The 22,326-nt window shown below is 37.5% G+C and overlaps 3 protein-coding genes across 3 annotated transcripts; 2 read left to right on the forward strand and 1 right to left on the reverse strand.

Annotated features, from left to right (window-relative positions):
* Nucleotides 1-602: 602 nt before the first annotated feature.
* Nucleotides 603-1,544, forward strand: LOC101105575 (olfactory receptor 4K14-like). Its single transcript, XM_012181124.2, has one exon. The coding sequence runs from the start codon at nucleotides 606-608 to the stop codon at nucleotides 1,542-1,544; it is 939 nt and encodes a 312-aa protein (XP_012036514.2). The 5' UTR covers nucleotides 603-605.
* A 12,649-nt stretch (nucleotides 1,545-14,193) lies between these two features.
* On the forward strand, nucleotides 14,194-15,099 carry LOC105613617 (olfactory receptor 4K3-like). The gene has a single exon (XM_012181123.3). It carries the CDS (start codon nucleotides 14,194-14,196, stop codon nucleotides 15,097-15,099), a length of 906 nt encoding a protein of 301 aa, XP_012036513.2.
* Nucleotides 15,100-18,878: 3,779 nt separating this feature from the next.
* On the reverse strand, nucleotides 18,879-19,802 carry LOC101105825 (olfactory receptor 4F6-like). Its single transcript, XM_042253112.1, has one exon. The coding sequence runs from the start codon at nucleotides 19,800-19,802 to the stop codon at nucleotides 18,879-18,881; it is 924 nt and encodes a 307-aa protein (XP_042109046.1).
* Between the last annotated feature and the right edge of the window lie 2,524 nt (nucleotides 19,803-22,326).

Consider the following 22,326-nt stretch of genomic DNA (forward strand, 5'->3'; position numbering starts at 1 on the left):
CCAATATATAATGTAGAAAATAAGGTAAAATTTTAATTAAATGATGTCTTATAGAAGACACTCAAAGGGGGCTTAAAGAAATCAGTGTGCATAATAGAGAGAAACTGTAATTTTGTGCCATGGCTTTTGTTCTGGACTTCAGGATCTATTCACCATCATCTTCCTAAGTAGACTACTCAAATCATAGTTATTACAGTGTAACAGTTGTTGGTCCTGCACTCAGATTCTTTTCACTGGGAAAGTAGACTGAAACTAGTTTCTCAGTGACACTACAATCTTTTCTCAGCATTTCATTTTGCTATCCACCTTTCTCACTTGTTCTTTGTGGGAATATCCTCTTAATTAATCATTTATAAGGAATCTATCTTGGAAAGCAGATTTTAGGCATTTACTTCTCTTTTGGTCATCATACTATGAGTATTTTCCCAATATTTGTCTTCCCAATTAAATTTTCACTTTCAGATATAGATGTTAATTTTCAATGAATTTAAACTTCATTGAGATAGAATTCCAACCAAATTCTAAAGATTAAGTATCCTTTCCCATCCCACTAACTGAAAAATCTGTCTTTTCTCCTGGTTATTTTAGAGCACACACTGAATTAAATGGATGCAGGAAATCTGTCTGTAGTGTCAGAATTTGTGCTTCTGGGACTTTGTCACTCATGGACTATGCAGGTCTTACTCTTACTGATGTTTTTTATGCTTTACCTGATCATTGTATTTGGAAACATTGCCATCATAATCTTAATCATCACTGACCCCCATCTGCATTCTCCCATGTACTTCTTATTGGCCAACCTTTCTTTTGTTGATATGTGGCTTTGCTCAGTGACCACTCCTAAGATGATTACAGACTTTGTCAGAGAGAACAAAACTATTTCCTTTAGAGGCTGCATGTGTCAGGTCCTGTTTGTGCATTTTTTTGGAGGGGGTGAGATGGTGCTATTGGTGGTAATGGCCTATGACCGCTATGTGGCCATCTGCAAGCCACTCCACTATTCAACCATAATGAACCTGCAAAAGTGCATTGGGCTTGTAGTGACTTCCTGGACTATTGGCTTTGTGCATGCCATGAGTCAAATGGCTGTGATTGTGCAATTGCCTTTCTGTGGCCCCAGGGAAATTGACAGCTTTTTCTGTGATATACCACTGGTAATCAAGCTTGCCTGCATAGACTCTTATAACTTGGGAATATTAATGAATGCTGACAGTGGCGTTCCAGCCATGACCTGCTTTATAGTTTTGTTAATATCCTACACATATATTCTTCTTACTGTTCGCCAAAGCTCTAAATCTGGTACATCTAGGGCACTCTCTACCTGCACTGCCCACATCACAGTGGTGGTGCTTTTCTTTGGGCCCTGCATCTTCATCTATGTGTGGCCACTCAGCATCACCTGGGTGGACAAATTTCTTGCTGTGTTTTACTCTGTTATTACACCTCTTCTAAATCCAGCCATTTATACCCTGAGAAATAAAGAGATAAAAACTGCGATAAAGAGATTCAGAAGCTACTGCATATACCCCACGGGAAATATTTAATGCCCAGAAACCTCACTGGAAACACTTCAAATTGACAATATACTGACCTTATAAAAGAGGTTGAAAATTCTAGGCATTCAATTTATATCTTATATTTTATGCATGAGAAACACTGGGCTGGAAGAAGCACAAGCTGTAATTAAGATTGCCGGGAGAAATATCAATAACTTCAGATATGCAGATGACACCACCCTTATGGCAGAAAGTGAAGAGGAACTAAAAAGCCTCTTGATGAAAGTGAAAGTGGAGAGTGAAAAAGTTGGCTTAAAGCTCAACATTCAGAAAATGAAGATCATGGCATCTGGTCCCATCACTTCATGGGAAATGGCTGGGGAAACAGTGGAAACAGTGTCAGACTTTATTTTGGGGGCTCCAAAATCACTACAGATGGTGATTGTAGCCATGAAATTAAAAGATGCTTACTCCTTAGAAGAAAAGTTATGACCAACCTAGATAGCATATTCAAAAGCAGAGACATTACTTTGTCAACAAAGGTCTATCTAGTCAAGACTATGGTTTTTCTTGTGGTCATGTATGGTTGTGAGAGTTGGACTGTGAAGAAAGCTGAGCACCGAAGAATTGATGCTTTTGAACTGTGGTGTTGGAGAAGCCTCTTGAGAGTCCCTTGGACTGCAAGGAGATCCAACCAGTCCATTCTAAAGGAGATCAGTCCTGGGTGTTCATTGGAAGGAATGATGCTAAAGCTGAAACTCCAGTACTTTGGCCATCTCACGGGAAGAGTTGACTTATTGGAAAAGACTCTGATGCTAGGAGGGATTAGGGGCAGGAGGAGAAGGGGATTACAGAGGATGAGACAGCTGAATGGCATCACCGACTCGATGGACGTGAGTTTGGGTGAACTCCGGGAGTTGGTGATGGACAGGGAGGACTGGCATGCTGCAATTCATGAGGTCGCAAAGAGTCAGACATGACTGAGCGACTGAACTGAACGGAACTGAACTGAACTGAACTGAAGTACATGTTATGATCCGTGAATTTCATGACCCCACAAATCCACTTCTATAACCATTGTTGCTAATTGCTTTGCAATAAAATAAACCTGATCAAATGCAGTGTTTAGCAATAAATGATTTCTGACCATGGTTATTTTGTACTAAATTCCATTTAGCAAGCACTGGAGGTGGCTGGAAAAATAGGTTAGCATGCATAGAATTTATTAGTCTACTACTAAAGTTTCTTCTATAATGGATACCCTTTGGTAAGAATACACGAGACACAGATTTTTCATAATCTGTGCCCATTCTGAGAGATCAATTACCACCAATTTTCCCCCAGGAATTCTTTGCCACCAGTCTTCCAATTCCATTTACTTTAAATTCTGACCATGTAACCAAACCATTAATAACTTTTCATGAATCAGTATATATGCATGCTTCTAGGCAAACAAAGTGGACAACCAAATACACTGCTTGCATTTCTTTCAAATGGGAGAATTTCTTATTAGTGTTTTTCAGGACCATAATCAGAATACTGACAATGTGCATGCTAAGTTGCTTCAGTCATGTTCAACGTTTTGCAGTCCCATGGAGTGTAACCCACCACGCTCCTCTGTCCATGGGATTCTCCAGGCAAGAATACTGGCATGGGTTACCATGCCCTCCTCCAGGGGCTCTTCCAAACCCAGGGATTGAACCCGAATCTCTTATATCTCCTGAATTGGCAGGTGGGTTCTTTGTCACTAGCACCACCTGGGAAGCCCAAATACTAACCACAACTAAGTTATATTCAACCACAATATTTCAATAAATTGGGACTTTAAAGCTGTAGACTTTTTCTCCTAGTTGCTACCAACACATCATGCAAAACCATCTGTATGTTCAGGCCCAAATTTTAAATTTTCATTCTACTCATTATAAGGAATTCCTGTGTTAACTATAGGTGTACGTTGGGGGCAAAGGAAGGCAACTGGACAGCAGTAGTTGTTGAATGAATTGAGTCATAAATTAACGTAACTTCTGTATGCCTGTGGCCCTGCCTAAACCTAATCTCTTATGTATGATTTCCACTTGAAAATAAAATACTCTTTTTGCATCTCAATTTAAAGCCTTGTATAGTAAGATAGCATCCACTTCATGACGGTGTTGAGGAAGATCATCACAAAGACGTAATCACCATTTGGACTGATAAGCTGGACCCGGTCAGTTGGAGGCTTTTATCCCCTTCTCTGTCCTTCCAATATGTGTATTCCACTTGTTTGGCTCAGATAGTAAAGTATCTGCCTGCAATGCAGGACAACTCGTTTCAATCCCTGGATCGGGAAAATCACTGGAGAAAGGGAATGCCTTCCCACTCCAGTATTCTTGACTGGAGAATTTCATGGACAGAGGAGCCTGGCAGGTTATAGTCCATAGGATCACAAAGAGTCAGGCACAACTGAGCAACTATCACTTCAAGTTCCTAGTGAAATATAGTCCAGACCCAAAAGGTTCCCTATAAATCAAGAAACAATCAAGGTACATGAAGCAACTCAAGCAACTTGGAATGAAATACTAACTTCCCTTTGGAAAGGCTGGCACCTGTAGTGGTTCAGCAAATGTTTGTTGAATTGAAAACAGAAATGAAGAGTCAGAGGAAAGAGGGAGTGGGAGATTTGTTGTAATGTCGCAGAGGTGCTCTGACTTACCCATATAAGGAAAACAGCTGATAATTTTATATTATACTGGCCCATATAATCTGATCTCTCAAAAAAAAAGGAGCTCAGAAAACAATATTTTCTCTATAATTGAGCCCTTTTAAGAAATGTTTCCCTCTTTGATCTCTGTGGTTAGTACTCCTCAGAACCGCTGCAGGACTAACAACAGTTTTTTGGTGACCCCTTGCAACTGGGAAAGGTTAATTCTGAATTTGTGCTGTATCTGCTTCTGTAACTTTAACTCTCATCTTGCCACTTTTGTAAGCATGAATAATGGACTGCCTTGAGGAGATAACCTGAGCTGCTTGCCTGTAACAGACCATAAGGAAGTGAAACCAACACATTCCGCTGCCTGAGGCTTGGCATTCTGGGGGATGTTTGCAAGGATTGAATAGTATTTACTTTGTCTCCTCATCTCTCCACCCCATCTCTGATCCATAAAAGAACCTGGCAACCAGGCCCTGATAAAATGATTATTTTGAGGTGCTAGCACCATCTTCTCAGTCAGCCAGCTAGCTCCTGATAAAGTCTCTTGTTGATCCCAACACCTTGTCTCTCAGTCATTGACTTACGCTGTGAAGAGCAGAGCAAGCCTGGACCCTTGATGATTCAGTGGACTGAGTCCCCTGGCCATTTATTATGAGATCTCTACTTTGAATTCTCATGACATTAAGAGAAGAAAAAAATATTAGAACTTTGGTTTAAAAAGTAAATGGGGAACAAAGGAATCTATGTCTAATAAAATATGACAGCAAAATATCTTCAAGGAAAACCAGTATCTCCTGACATTTTAATGCCTATTGATAAATATCATTTAGACAAATACCAGTGAAAAAGGAATGTGAAGCTCACTCAGTCATGTCCGACTCTTTGCGACCCCATGGACTGTAGCCTACCATGCTCCTCCATCCGTGGGATTCTCCAGGCAAGAATACTGGAATGAGTTGCCATCTCCTTCTCCAGGAGATCTTCCCAACCCAGAGATCAAATCTGGGTCTCCCACATTATAGGCAGACGCAATACCTATTAACAAACACATTAGTAAAAATTAATTAGAATTCCATTGGAAGCATATCCATGGAGTTTCCTTGAAAACACTAAACCTGCTTTTTACCTCATTAATACAATTACCATCCCCATTTTAGAGATACTAATAGTAAATGATATGGAAATTTAACATGTTGGCAAAAGTTAATATGCTGAAGTCAGATCCAATATTCAAACACAATAATTTTCTGATTCCAACGTCCATGGGTTTAATACCTACGCTACATGTTCTCTTTTTTAGATCATTGCAGAACACATAAGTAAGAGTGCACGGGTCTACTTAGCTCTATGCTTAGCTGAGCATTTTTGCCTATATTATCTCATTTATTATTTCATATAAAATGGTGATATGGAAACCCAATATTCTTCCATATCAGATGAAGAAATAAGATTGTGACAGGTCAGTTATAGATGAAAAGGTAATGGAATTTGTGTGCTTTGGTATTCAGCCCTGTGATTTTTTTCTATGCATTAACTAAATTCAGACATACTGAATATCTCTAACTCTTTAATGCTATTCAAAAAATCCACGTGCACATACAGAAGACCAAACGTCACCATTCTTATCTTATTTAACACCATTATTTTGTTGTTTAGTTGCTAAATCATGCTTGACTCTTTGCAATCCCATGGACTAGTAGTTCTCCAGGCTCCTCTGTCCATGGGATTTCTCAGGCAAGAATACTCTAGTAGGTTGCCATTTTCTTCTCCAAGGGGGTCTTCACCCAGGGACTGAACCCTGGTCTCGTGCATTGGCAGGCAGTTTCTTCACCGCTGAGCCACCAGGGAGCTCCATTTTAATACATTGTCCCCAGAATTTGATTTCTGTTAGTTAAACTGCTATGATCTCATTTTATAATCAGTTCAGTTCAGTTCAGTCACTCAGTCGTGTCTGACTCTTTGCGACCCCATGAATCGCAGCACCCAGGCCTCCCTGTCCATCACCATCTCCGGGAGTTCACTCAGACTCACGTCCATCAAATCTGTGATGCCATGCAGCCATCTCATCCTGGATGGTCCCCTTCTCCTCCTGCCCCCAATCCCTCCCATCATCAGAGTCTTTTCCAATGAGTCAACTCTTCGCATGAGGTGTCCAAAGTACTGGAGCTTCAGCTTTAGCATCTTTCCCTCCAAAGAAATTCCAGCGTTGATCTCCTTCAGAATGGACTGGTTGGTTTAGACTAATTTCTACATAACATCTAGCTTGGAGACAAATGAGCAAAAATTTAGTGTGTGAACTGCAGCATTCTCTTTTACATAACAATTATACATTTACCTAAAAAAGGGAAAGGTACACATAAGCCAAGTATGATTTTGAAAAAAATAAGGTAAAACAAAGTCGATAACTAAAGTCTTTATTCATAATGGAAAATGATATTTTCTCATTTATCTTTTTAGTATTAAATTTTATGCTATTTTATCATAGAGGTAAAATTCACATAATGTGATGTGAATCATTTGAAGAGTACAATCCAATGACATTTAGTACATTCACGGTACTGTTCAATCATCATTTCTTCACAATCAATGTCCACTAATAAGCCCCTGACACTTATTAGTCTGCTTCCTGTCTCTGTGAATTAACCTATTCTGCATATCATACACAAAAAGAATCAAAACAATTATGTTACCTTTAGTGTCTGGCTTCTTTCATGAAGCATAATGTTTTCAAGTTTAACCATATTGAAACGTGTATTAGTGCACTGTTCCTTTTTGTGGCTGAATGATATTCCTTGGTATGGATTACCATATTTGTTTATCCATTCATCAGCTGATGAACATTTGGATTGTTTCCACCCTTGGCCATTGTGAATAGTTCTATTCTAAACATTTATGTACAAGTTGTTATTTCAATACCTGCTTTTATTTCTTTGGGATTAAATACTAGGAGCGAAATTGATGGGTTGTAGGATAATTGTATGTTTAATTTTTTAAGGAACTGCAGCATAAGGATACCATTGTATTGACACTTACTTGACATTTTTCCCATGATTACACCAGAATCATGGGCTCAAGGGAGGAACATCACAGATAAAGTCCTATTTTCATCACCTCCTATCAAGGGTCTATACCATCAACATGATTTATACTGCTAACGTTGCCCTTAATCATCTGATTGAAATCTTTGTCAGTTGCTTCACTGTAAAGTTTCTTTCCCTACTATCCACAATGCACTTTTTGAAAAAAAAAAAAAAAGTCATTATACTCGGCCAATACTTAAGGAATAGGGAGCTAAGTTCCCCTTGTATAGGACAGCCTAATTTTTCTGTTATTCTTATACATGGGTGATTTCTCTTCTACCTCATGTACTAATTTATTCAGTCATTTATATCTGTATGAAATCATGGATTTTATTTTATACTTTGGATTATAATATAATACTGTTAATTATAATCTATATATAATATATATATATATAATTATTATAATCTAATATTGGGAGATTTTTTATTTACCTCCTAAATCCCTTTGATATATATCCACATCAAAGTCTGTGATTTTATGTGTTTTTGAGCACTTCCTTATATTCTAAGATTAAAGGATGCTCCAAGATTATTTTGCACCATTCTTCTTCATTCTTCCCTATTCCTACAATAGCCATTTCTCCAAAGATCCTTGGCTCCTGTTACTGGATAGTGGCATTAGAAGCAAATTTGCATTCATTGTTACTACAGTGTCATTCCTTTTAGGTCCTCACAGAAGATGCAGCAAATGTCTAAGTCCATATATCCAAAACTGCAACATCATAAAAAGTAATTTCACCATACTAAAATCTCCTATGCTTCAGCTACTTATCCATCCCCCTAAATCTCTAAGAATCACCTTTATTTTCACTGTCTCCATGGTTTTGCATTTTCTAGTATGTCGTATATGGGGAATCATATAGTATGTAGATTTTTCAGATTGGCTTATTTCATGTAGCAAGATATTAAGGATTTTCTATATCTATTCATGACTTGATAGAGTACATCCCTTTATTGTTGTAGAGTATTCCATTATAAGGATGTATCATAGTTTGTCCACTAACAAAATTCCAGAAATATTGGTTATCTCTAGTTTTTGATAATTATGAATAAGCTGCCAGAAACATTAAAATTCAGGTTTTGTAGGAACAGAATTTTTTAACTCAATTTGGTGAATACCTAGGAGTACTACTACTTTGTCAAATGGCAATAGGATCTTTAGCTTTATAAGGCACCACAAAGCTGTCTTCCAAATGTATGTCTTTATTTAGAATTATATTAACCAGGCTAGAGATTTCAATATATTATTATTTGGTTGGCCACCCCATTTGATTTCTTTGTGTAGGAGTATAAGAATAACAGTCTTACTACTTGATTAACTGAATACAATATTGTCACCATCCTCCTCTACTGTTGTGTCACCTAAAAACTTGGTGAAGCTAAAACATGGGATTCATTTCTTCCCTAGAACACATAGATAGATTTACCAGGTAGATAAGACAGTGACTATTAAGTTTATATAAATTCCTGAAACCTGTCCAGAGTTCCCCATCACTCGGGAAGAGTGAAATGTCTGTTTATCAAAAGTTCTCTAACAATGAGAAGGAAAAGAAATGAACAAAAGTTATCCTGCAGATATGGTGCATTATAGCCACCTTTTCTTTATGAGTTTATGTGGAGCTGAGATGAAGTTTTTGACTCTGCCCCCTCCATATTCAAGAATATTTTAGATAGTTGTCATATTTGTATGTTTGTGCTACCCTATGTTCAAGAATATTGGACTTGAAGTAGTTTCCTGATTTACCTTGAGTTGCCATTCCTTAAATATAGTCAGCGATACTTTAATGCACAGATGTTCTAGGCTATATGTCAAGACAGAGGATTTCCCATGCCTGATCATCAGCCAAGTTGACCAGTGGTGGGCTGACATCATTAACAGTATCCACATAGTTAATGTCAAGCCCAATAATCCCATCTTTGTACCTCATTGTCTTTTCACATCTGCTTTCCAAACCACAAGCATCTGTTCCTAAAGTGTGAAGAAAACACTAAAAATGTGTTGTTACATAAATTTCTCTCTTAATTTCTCTAAAAGCAACCATTTACATTGACTGACAGATATTTAAGCATAAATTGATTTTAAATAAATTGGAATTTAAAACACCCTTACATGTACTATACATTCCACAAAGCAAATAAGACTCCTCCATAACATATATGCTAACATATGCATATGTAATTGCATGGAATAACCACTAAGTATGGATAACTTTTTTTCCGGTGAAAAAAGTAACAGAGATGGGTGGAGACAGACTATCACATTTCTTTCTCAAGCTTCTAAGATGTTGGAATCTTGTCAATAATATTGAATTTATATAATAGTCCCTAAATGAAAAATAAATGTAGGCTTCCTTTATTGCCTTTTATCTTATAGAATATTGATAATATTTCCCTTTACTCAATGTTCAGTTCAGTTCAGTCACCCAGTCGTGTCCGACTCTTTGCGACTCCATGAATTGCAGCACGCCAGGCCTCCCTGTCCATCACCAACTCCCGGAGTTCACTCAGACTCACGTCCATTGAGTCAGTGATGCCATCCAGCCATCTCATCCTCTGTCATCCCCTTCTCCTCCTGCCCCCAATCCCTCCCAGCATCAGAGTCTTTTCCAATGAGTCAACTCTTCGCATGAGGTGGCCAAAGTACTGGAGTTTCAGCTTTAGCATCATTTCTACCAAAGAAATCCCAGGGTTGATCTCCTTCATAATGGACTGGTTGGATCTCTTTGCAGTCGGAGGGACTCTCAAGGTCTTCTCCCACACCACGTTCAAAAGCATCAATTCTTCGGTGCTCAGTCTTCTTCACAGTCCAACTCTCACATCCATACATGACTACTGGAAAAACCATATCCTTGACTAGACAGACCTTAGTCGGCAAAGTAATGTCTCTGCTTTTGAATACGCTATCTAGGTTGGTCATAACTTTTCTTCCAAGGAGTAAGCATCTTTTAATTTCATGGCTGCAATCACCATCTGCAGTGATTTTGGAGCCCCCAAAAATAAAGTCTGACACTGTTTACAGTGTTTCTCCATCTATTTCCCATGAAGTGATGGGACCGGATGCCATGATCTTCGTTTTCTGAATGTTGAGCAATCTGCTTACCAATGCAAGAAATGCAGAAAAGACATGGTTCGATTCCTGGGTCAGGACGATGCTCTGGAGTAGGAAATGGCAACCCCCTCCAGTATTTTGCCTGGAAAATTTCATGAACAGAGGAACCTGGTGGGCTACAGACCATGAAGCCACAAAGAGTCAGACATAACTGAACAACTGTACATACACATTACTCAATGCTAAACCAAGATCATTGTTCAAATAATCAGAAATTTTTGATACTTTATAATGTTTCTAATATTCATTGAAACCCAACAAAGCCAGCAGTCAAGGCTGTTTCACCATGGACATAGGTGGTGAACAAAAGTGACTAGGTCATCTCCCTCTGCTGGTCATCCCCTGTCTACCGACCCAAGTCATCTGGAACTAGACATGACAACTTAGTTCTGGATTTTTTTTTTTTTCTTTTTTAAAACAGTAAGCAAAGAGATGTTTTAAAACTGTGCTTAACTTCCACCAGTAGAACTTTTATCATTGTCCCCACAGGTCTCTTTCTGATCTACACAAAAGGAACACTTTCCAGGTGAACTCTCAATTCAGAGAGACTCAGAATAAAGTGGTCCCAAAGGAACCTAGCTTGAGAGTCTCCTATCCCAGAGGCCACTTTCTACACTAAATATATATCTCACAGTCCCCCATGAATGCTGATCACAACAGAAAGCAGATTCTATTTTGATGAAGTAATAATTTTATTTCAGATTCTAGTTAAAAATATAAACAATGCTTTATTCTTGGGAAAAAAAGGTAATCAAGTATGGCGTCTCTCTGGTAAGGATATAGTCTATATGTTCTGTAAATATCTTAATTTCCCCCTTAGTTCCCTTCCTCTATCACATTTAAGAGAATGTTTCAATATCATATTTCCATATGTGCTAATTAGGATGGTTTGGAATTGTCGTATGCTCCTGCTGCTAAGTCGCTTCAGTCGTGTCTGACTCTGTGCAACCCCATAGACGGTAGCTCATCAGGCTCCACCATCCCTGGGATTCTCCAGGCAAGAACACTGGAGTGGGTTGCCATTTCCTTCTCCAATGCATGAAAGTTAAAAGTGAAAGTGAAGTCGTTCAGTCGTGTCCGACTCTTAGCGACCCCATGGACTGCAGCCTACCAGGCTCCTGCGTCCATGGGATTTTCCAGGCAAGAGTACTAGAGTGGGGTGCCATTGCCTTCTCTGGGAATTGCTGTATACCTTCCAATAATATCATGGATTTCTTCTCCCAGTTACATGCTGGGACTTCTAGACTCCCTTCAGCATCAAAAGGAATACCTTCTATACAGCCTTACAGCTCCCTTTTTGAGGATGCGTTCATATCCTCATAGAGCCACAATCATTGGTGTCTACAGTTTCCCTGAATTAAGGGAAACTGTGTTCTAGACACAGGTATGTAACTGTAATTAACAGAAATTTCTGAATATTGAGAAAAGTGATTGCTATTAATTTAGCTCAGGAAGGAAAATTACAAAGAACACAAAGAGAAATCTCTTAAAGTTTGTAACAGTCAATAGTTACCATGTAAGTGGAATTACGCTCTTGAAACTGAACAGAAAGATGCGCAGAATGACAGCATAAACGAAGGACTAGCATCAGAGAGCACTGGGATTGCACTCCAGTCATACTATTTCTCAGCTCTGAGACTCTAACAGGTTACACTGATGGTCAAACTCAGAATAAGATGTCTTTCACGGGCTTATTGTGAAGATTACTTTTGATGATGTGGGTGAAAATTTCTAGCACAGGGGAGCTAGTCAGAGAGAGACAGGGAGAGACAAAGAAACAGAGAGACTTAATTTATGTATGACCCTAAAAATAGCAGCTTTAAAAAATGAGAATTGCTTCCTTTTCTTTTTTATTTTTAATTATCCTAACTTTTGATTCTTTTTTGTGAGTCTTGCTTTAACTCATTTGATTTTGCAACTATACTCTTAAAAATCTTTAGATTTACTTCTCCCATGTAATATTTACTTGAAAATTAAATATAGTAGCTCAGCTGGTAAAGAATCCACCTGCAATGTGGGAGACCTGGGTTCAATACCTGGGTTGGGAAGTTCCCCTGGGGAAGGGAAAGGCTACCCACTCCAGTATTCTGGCCTGGAGAATTCCATAGACTGGAATGGCCCTTGGGGTCACAAAGAGTCAGACATGACTGAGCAACTTTCACTTTCATTTTTCATAATTAATTTAGCAGTGATATTTTATCTTTTGTAATTCAACTAAAATAATATTAACAACATTTGCAGCAATTAGGTGAGAAAGTAAACATAACCTTTTTCTTCTTTAGTATAATCTCGAATGACTGCAATCAACTTTTTTTTCAATGAAGTGCTCAAAAGTGATTACAGTTCACAGTAAGAAAGCATTCAATAAATTCCTGTTTACCCTATCAGAAAAAATTAAAAATCCCTTCTACATCTAGGGTTTTCTAATTCTGCTCTTATTTTCATCCCTAGTATAATAACTGTGTAGATTTAAACAACAAACATATAATCAACAACAACTTCAATTATAGAAAACAGGGAGAGTAAACCAAGACTAAAGGAAAGCAAAACCAGAAGCAAAGAGTGCCAAGAGCAGTAATGCAACTTCATACAGTTTGGGAAACACGTATCTTCTTATCTCAATTACAGGCTATATCGCTTTGAATTTCATGAACAGAATACGTTTCTTCCTGATGCTTGTGATTTACTCCTTATGCATGCAACATGTATTCTTCCACACTTTCGTTGATCAGCTTATCTGCTCTTATACATAATTAACTATGTTTCTTGGTAAAAGCGTTTTGTCATTTTATCAAAGCTAGTATTAATATCTCTTTTTTACTGGATCTAGTCATTAAAATTATTATTACTCTTCAATAATGCATTAAATATTGTTTGAGTTTTTCAAATTTATTTATAATAAATATCTTTTTACCACACAGCTTCAAAAGATGTTAATAAAATGTCACTTTTTGTAGTATTTTTTAGATTTCACATGTGAGTGATATCAAACAGTACTGGTCTTTCTCTGGTATTTCACTAACAGTAATACGTTATAGGTCCATCCATGTTTCTGTGGATGGCAGACTTTAAGTCATTTAATGTAAGTCAACTATACTTCAGTTAACAAATGCAAATGCCAGTTTTTTGAAACCATTATTTAACTCAGGTCTGCTGTATTGAATAGATCATCATTCTTGATTCACAGTATATTCTCCTAATTTTTCCATGTCCATTTTGAGTTTGTTTGCTTGTTTATATAATAATAAAACTATACCTATGAAACATTGCCCAGTCCAAGACCTAAACAGATGATAATAATGGACAATTGCTTATGTGTTCATCCTCATGCAGAATCTTGGCTTTCCGCAATTGAGGTTACATTTTGGGACATAGTTTTATGACTTATACAAGTTCCTGCAAAATATACTGTTATTTTTGTAGTGCTCTTCATCTTATAAAACTTATGTTGAGAGGATCTATTTGAGGCTTTTTATTTCTTTATTACTATATTTTACTAACACACATTCATGTCATTTTATATAGCTATACTTTGTTAAGATTCTATCACTATGTTTATAGGCATTGCTGTAAATTTTCCTTGTATACAGATAGAAGAGTTTACATTGAGCATACAAATGGGAGTGAAATTGCTGCACCATAGAATATATGTATATTGAGCATTAAAAGAGAAGTCCAATTGCTTTTTACAGTGATTATGTAAGTACACACTTCCATTAGTAGCGCATAAAAAACACACTTGATGCACAGACTGTTTATTTAGAAAATCTATTTTTACATCTTTTCTTCAGATAAATTTAGAAGACACTGAACAGAATGGAAGAAGTAAACCAGTCTGTGGTATCTGAATTTATTTTGCTTGGGCTGTGTGACTCATGGGACCTCCAGGCCTTCCTCCTAGTGGTATTTTCTTCACTTTACTTGATCACCATTTTAGGCAATGTCTTCATTGTGCTCCTCGTTATTGCTGACCTTCACCTCCACTTGCCTATGTACTTCCTATTAGCTAATCTGTCATTCTCTGACTTATGCTTTTCCTCAGTAACCACCCCTAAATTGATCACAGACTTTCTGAAAGAAAATAAGACCATCTCCTTTAGAGGCTGCATGTGTCAGATGTTTTTTGGACATTTTTTTGGAGGGGGTGAGATGGTGATCCTAGTGATGATGGCCTATGACCGTTATGTGGCCATCTGCAAGCCACTCCATTACTCCAGCATCATGAATACAAAAATGTGCATTCGACTAGTGATGACATCATGGATCATTGGCTTTGTGCATTCAATAAGCCAACTAGCTATAATTACACAACTGCCCTTCTGTGGGCCCAGAAAATTGGATAGCTTTTTCTGTGATATTCCATTGGTGATCAAGTTAGTCTGCATGGACACTTATATTCTAGAAGTGTTGACAAATGCTAACAGTGGGGTACTTGCAACCGTTTGCTTCATTCTGTTGCTGATCTCTTACTCTTATATTCTACTTACTGTCTGTCACCAATCAAAGGGTGGCGCATCCAAAGCTCTCTCCACCTGCACTGCCCACATCACAGTGGTCATGTTATTCTTTGGGCCTTGCATCTTCATCTACCTATGTCCACTCAGCATCGCTTGGGTGGACAAGTTCCTTGCTGTATTTTATGCGATCATCACACCACTACTAAATCCAATCATTTATACTGTAAGAAACAAAGAGATTAGAAATGCCATTAAGCGGCTATGATGACTTAGATTTCTGTTGGTATTTCATCATTTCAAATAGTCAGAATGTCTACTGTGAGCACACTAAATTAGCCACACCTGGTGGCTCCGACGGTAAAGCATCTGCCTGCAATGAGGGAGACCCGGGTTCTATTCCTGGGTCGGGAAGATTCCCTGGAGAAGGAATTGGCAATCCACTCCAGCACTCTTGCCTGGAAAATCCCATGGACGGAGGAGCCTGATAGGCTACACTCTGTGGGATCACAAAGAGTGGGACACGATTGAGCGACTTCACTTTCACTTTCACCCTGTTACTGAAGACTGGGAAGAGTTTCCCAATTCACATATGGAAATCATGTGTATCTGTTGATGAAAATTTTGTGTCAATTCTTTAGGAGTCTAGAATTGTTAAAATGAGTTCCTGTTTGGAAAATTTGGCCAGTCTTTAAAAGCATGATTTTGATTGTTCTCAAGAATGACTTGAAATTAGTAAGAATGTTACTATTTTATATTACTATTCTTACTATTACTTCAACACTGACCACTATATCAGTGTGGATAATAATTTTCTATTATCCTATGCATTTCTTTTAGCAGAACATTTCATATAGACCTTCTCTAACGTTTTCTTTAATGTTACTGCATTATATTGCTCTCTTTACTTTTACAAAACATTCTAATTATCTTCTATAGACGTATCTATAAAAGTAATCATTAAGCATTCCTAATCATATTCAGAAAGTTGAATCATAATCATAATCTGGATAGAGCTTTGTCCCCTCAGCATCATGTTTTATTTGTGAAACACCGTAATTGTCTTTAAATGATGTATATGAAATACAAAGATGGCTATATTAACAACCTTTAGAGAGTTTGCTTTTTTCCTTCCAATTTATAAATACGTTAGTCAGTTCATCATATAGATAGGTAAAAAAATTTAGTTTTGTAATAAACTATCCATTTAATTCACTGCAGTGTTCAAATAGCCTGTAAAAACAATATTATACACAAAGTTTGCAAATTACTCATTACTACATATAACAAAACAAAACTTTTCTTCAGAAATCTTCCTCAAAAAATTATACAAGTTTACATCCATTTATCTGAATCCATGGATCTAGATATATCTCAAATTTATATTACTTTTTAAAGATGACATGTATGCTAATCACTCAGTCGTGTCCAACTCTGTGACCCCATGGACTGCAGCCTATCAGGCTCCCCTCTCCATGGAATTCTCTCGGAAAGAATATTGGAGTGGGTTGCCATTCCCTTCTTCAGGGCATCTTCCTGACCCAGGGATTCAAGGCAGGTCCCTTGCATTCCAGACAGATTCTTTATCATCTGAGCCTCCACAGAAGCAAAAGATGACATGGTTCTGTGTATTTTGTAACATTCCCAATAGAAAATCTCAGGAATAAACCCTTAAATAAAAGAATTGCTATTTTCATACGTGTATGTATTCTGACATTTTTTGTTCTTTTAATCTCTCTTTACTCAGTTTGGATAATATATATTGACTTGTCTTTGAATCCACTGAGCCTTTCTTCTGTCTGTTTTTAAATCAAGCCCCCTTAAATTCATAATTGCCCATATTTAATTTTATTTCAAAACAACCCTTGATTCTTTCTTAGATTGTTTCTCTGAAAATTTTTTCAGTTTTTCAACTTCTTCACATTGCTTTAGATTAAATGAGTTATTGCTAAGTCACTTCAGTCATGTCCAACTCTGTGCGACCCCATAGATGGCAGCCCACCAGGCTCCCCCATTCCTGGGATCCTCCAGGCAAGAACACTGGAGTGGGTTGCCATTTCCTTCTCCAATGCATGAAAGTAAAAAATGAAACTGAAGTCGCTCAGTCATGTTCAACTTAGCGACCCCATGGACTGCAGCCTACCAGGCTCCTCCATCCATGGGATTTTCCAGACAAGAGTACTGCAGTGGGGTGCCATTGCCTTCTCTGTATACGAGTTATACTCTTTCCTAATGTCAACAACTGAGCCATCCATAGTCTACTTCTATTATTTTCCGCTTAATTATCAGTTACATATCCCTGCTACATATATATCATATTTTTTTCTATTTTAAATACTGTGTATAAACGAATATTTAGCTCTGGCATGATATGTGTGTATTAGTCACCCAATCATGTCTGACCCTTTGTGATCCCATGGACTGAAGCCCACCAGGTTCCTCTGTCCACAAAATTCTCCACAAAAGGACGCTGGAGTGGGTTGCCATTTCCTTCTTCACAGGATCTTCTTTATCCAGGGATCGAACCCAGGTTTCCTGCACTGCAGGTGGAATCTTTTCCATCTGAGTCACTATTCCTCCACAAATTATCTACTCTCTCTTCTATGAGGAATAAAAGATTATGGTGTGATCACTTCAATTCAGTCAAGTAATAAAGCCTATTTGAATCTGGATTGTAAATTTTATAAGACTTAGTATACCTCAGGTTTTTCCTGTTCCTTGTATATATCCCTTCCAAGTTTGGATGATGATTCTATTAGATCTTTTCCTCCTCAGTCTGAAAGAATTCAGGTGATTCAGTTTTGCCCTTCAGAACCTTTATGCTTAAAACTTTAGACTTTAGTCTTCTTCCTTCTCTTGCTACTTTCAAAAAGTATGGAAAATTACCCAAAGAGAAATTGGCTTTACATTGTTCTTTTTAATCAATGTACCTAACAAGAATCCAAATACAAATAAAAGCAATTGTATTTAAAAATACAAATAAAAGCAATGAAATAATTGTGAACAGGAAAAATATAAAATATACAACTGATTGATAATCTTAAATGAATCTTGGATTACAATACTCAAACATAGGGTCCTTTCACAGCTTTGCAGAAAATTTGGTTCAGTCTTCTAGTTATCAAAGTAAACTATAAATTAAATTAGTTTTGTTATTTACACAGGTTATACACAATACCATATAACTGAGACCCATGTTTTGACATAAAAGAGTTATATAAGATGAGTTATCAAAGAAAAATAGTGATTTGGACAGAATGGCTGTTAGCTAATGATAATATCAGCCAGGCTATATGGTCAGATCAACATGTTTCAATGTTGGAGGAATATTCATTGATGGATTAAGTCATAATTTCAGAAAATTGTGAAATAACAACATATTCATAAATTTCGCTGTCCGAAGCCAATTGTAGATGACTTGAGTCTGAAATTGAGACAAGCTAGGGTGAGATTAGTAGCCAGAGGCCAAGCTCATGAAGTATATTATGAGGCTCTCCCAAATGCTTTCCTTCTGCCATCTGTTAATCTTCCTTTATTTTGCTACCTTATCCATCTTCTGTCCACTCCACTTCTATTACCCTGTTTTGTTTCTGCAGGTTTTAAATCCTCATTTAAATCCACATTTTTTTGTCTTTCAGAAAAAATATGATTTTTTCACATCCTAACTTTAAATCAAAGGAAAGTTAGATATTTCACAACTCTCTCAAACTTTTGACAATATTAGTTATAAGTTAATTCAATTAATTGAATTAAATTGATTCATTGAATCCAAGCAGGGTGATGTATAAGGCCATACACTCGGCAGATTCGAAGTGTATAACTGACACTTTTTCAAAAATTTCCACCAAGCAATTCCTGGGATTAATCTATCAAATGACTTGTTACCTAAAGAGTTCAGTGTAACCTCATAATAAATGGCCTGAATATTCTAAAATGGTGACTTTAGAAAAAAAATCCCCAAATTTTTTATATTAATTTAAGCACTTTTATTACATGAAGTTGCTTGAAATAACTTGGGCTTCCATGAGTTACTTAGGAGACCTTCCTCTAAATCAGAAGCTGACTACTCAGTCTCCTCATTGCCATCTTCATTTCCTTGTTTCTCAGCGTGTAAATGGCAGGATTCAGGATGGGTGTAACCAAAAAGTCTAAAATGGCAAGAAACTTATCCACTGGCACCGTGGGAAATGGCCACATGTAAACAAAGATGCAGGGTCCAAAGAACAAAACCACCACAGTGATGTGTGCTGACAGAGTAGAGAGGGCCTTGCGCAAACCACATGAAGAGCGTTTCCATACGGTGACCAGGATGAAAACATAGGAGATGATCAACAAGAAGAAAGTGTCCATGGATATGAACCCACTGATGGCAATAACCATGAATTCCATTCTGTAGGAATCTATGCAGGCAAGTTTGATAAACCAAGGAAGGTCACAGTAAAAACTGTCGATTTCATTAGGACCACAGAAAGGCAAATGGACCACAAAAGCTAACTGGACCACTGAGTGAATGAGGCCAATAGCCCAAGCACCACACAGAAGCAAAAGGCACACCCGAGGGCTCATGATGGTCAGGTAGTGCAGGGGCTTACATATGGCCACATAGCTGTCTAAGGCCATGGCAGTGAGCAGCACCATCTCAGATCCACCCAGGGTGTGAAGGACAAATATCTGGGTGACACATGCCTGGAAGGATATGGTTTTGTGCCCAGAGTGCAGGTCAGAGATCATCTTAGGCACTGTTAAGGTAGAAAGACACAAATCAATAAATGAGAGGTTGGCTAAAAGGAAGTACATGGGGGAATGTAGATGAGGGTCAAAGGTCACTGCAAACACAGCAAGGAGATTCCCTAGAACAATTGTTACATAAAACACTGTAGAGAAGGCAAGGAGGTAATTCTGCACTGGCCTAGAGGTAAAAAGTCCAAGGAAAACAAATTCAGACACCAAAGAGTCATTTGCTTCATACATTGACTTGGTCTGGAGATACCTAAAGACTAGAAACAAAACATAACCAAAGCATTTATCAAACATTTTTATTTAAAGAAACAGATTTAAGCTTTTATCAAATATGGTTTTAAATCAGAAATCTTCCCTAACAGCCATTAATATATTCTGAAAATATAATGCATTATTTCTTCAACTAATGCAGCTAATGAGTGTAACTGATATTACTAATGAGTATCCACTATATTCCAAGTTCAGTGTCAAGTTCTGAGGTGAAACAGTAATTCTGAATATGAGAGAAAATGGACTAGATCTCGATGGGTAGATACAGGTAGATACATAGATTAAATGAATTTAAATACAGATACATCTCTGACAACTGATTTCAAGGAAAAGAACAGAGGGCTATGAGAACAATATGACACATCACCATCATACTTACTCAGACTCTGCTAACTATGAGTTATTTTTGAAGAGTAAATACAGTGGTCCAGACTTTGGAATGCCAAGTGTAAAGACCCTGAGACATGAAGGCCAGTGAGGAAGGAAGGTGAATGATTGAGCTCAGGAGGAGAAACAGGCCAGACAGGATGGAATCTTGTACCCATGTTATGAACTTTGCTTTTTATCCTAAGAGCAGTAGAAAATCTGGGGGATATTCAGTTGTAGCTGGTAATCTTTTTGTTTTCAAACAGTTACAAAGCTTCAATGTAAAGAATGGAAGGAGAAGGTAAACTTAGAGTGACTCCAAAATACAAATGAATAATCATTCTCATCTGTGGACAAGATGAATTATTCAACCAATGGTGCTGGCACAACAGATAAAGCTTGGAAATATGTAGATTATTGCCTCATCATAAACTCAAGAAAGTTTCAAAAGGATATTTAAACATCAAAAAAGGGTAACAAACCAAGACAAATAAAAATAATATTCAAGCAAACATTTAAGATGGAAAATTCATTCTAAGAATATCTCTTATTAACAAATGAGGGAGGAAAAATAGTTGGCACTATCCAAAATATTCAGTCTTGCTATACTTAGATATAGGTGGATGTACAAAATTTTGTATAAATATCTACATATAGATATCTTATATGGATATATAAACACTACAAAATAAAAAACACACTCTGAAAAATAAGTTATAAAATATCAGACTGATGACTAATATTTCTATTATGAAATCAGTTCTTCTAGAAAGATAAAGGAAATGTGATATACAAATTTCAAAATGAGAAAAACATATAAGACAACCAACACATAAGAAGTCCCAATAGTTGATAGTCATATGAAAGTAAAAGTCTCACTAGTAATCAAAGAAATGTAGATAAGATTGCTCTGGGTGCTATTCTGTACTAACAAATTTCAAAGGTTCAAAAAATTGATGACATCATGGATGAGGCTGTGAGGAGAAAGTCATACTCATACACTGGTAAAAAGAATGAAAACTAATGCAGTTTCTTTAGAAGGCACATTAGAAATAGATACCCAAACTTCAAAATTTTCCTTTCATATGACTAAGCATCTCAATCAAGAAAAAATAACGTAGACATAATTAGTTCAGTTCAGTTCAGCTGCTCAGTCCTGTCCGACTCTTTGCAACCCCGTGAATCACAGCACGCCAGGCCTCCCTGTCCATCACCAACTCCCGGAGTTCACTCAGACTCACGTCCATAGAGTCCGTGATGCCATCCAGCCATCTCATCCTCTGTTGTCCCCTTCTCCTCGTGCCCCCAATCCCTCCCAGCATCAGAGTCATTTCCAATGAGTCAACTCTTTGCATGAGGTGGCCAAAGTACTGGAGTTTCAGCTTTAGCATCATTCCTTCCAAAGAAATCCCAGGGCTGATTTCCTTCAGAATGGACTGGTTGGATCTCCTTGCAATCCAAGGGACTCTCAAGAGTCTTCTCCAACACCACAGTTCAAAAGCATCAATTCTTCGGCGCTCAGCCTTCTTCACAGTCCAACTCTCACATTCATACATGACCACAGGACAAACCATAGCCTTGACAGACCGTAGTCGGCAAAGTAATGTCTCTGCTTTTGAATATGCTATCTAGGTTGGTCATAACTTTTCTTCCAAGGAGTAAGTGTCTTTTAATTTCATGGCTGCAACCACCATCTGCAGTGATTTTGGAGCCCAAAAAATAAAGTCTGACACTGTTTCTAGAGTTTCCCCATCTATTTCCCATGAAGTGATGGGACCAGATGCCATGATCTTTGTTAACATATACATATTACTATATATAAAATAGATAAACAGCAAGGAACTAGTCTATAGCAAAGGCAACTATATTTAATATCTTGTAATAATTTTTAAAGCAAAAGAATCTGAAAAAGAATATATATAAATACGTATACATAGATATGTGCTTCCCTTGTGGCTCAGCTGGTAAAGAATCCACCTGCAATGTGGGAGACGTGCGTTGGGAGGATCCCCTGGAGAAAGGAAAGGCTACCCACTCCAGTATTCTTGCCTGGAGAATTCCATGGACTATATAGTCCATGGGATCGCAAAGAATCAGACACAACTGAGCAACTTTCACT

The sequence above is a fragment of the Ovis aries genome, chromosome 7, assembly GCF_016772045.2.
Source record: "Ovis aries strain OAR_USU_Benz2616 breed Rambouillet chromosome 7, ARS-UI_Ramb_v3.0, whole genome shotgun sequence".
Lineage (NCBI taxonomy): Eukaryota > Metazoa > Chordata > Mammalia > Artiodactyla > Bovidae > Ovis > Ovis aries.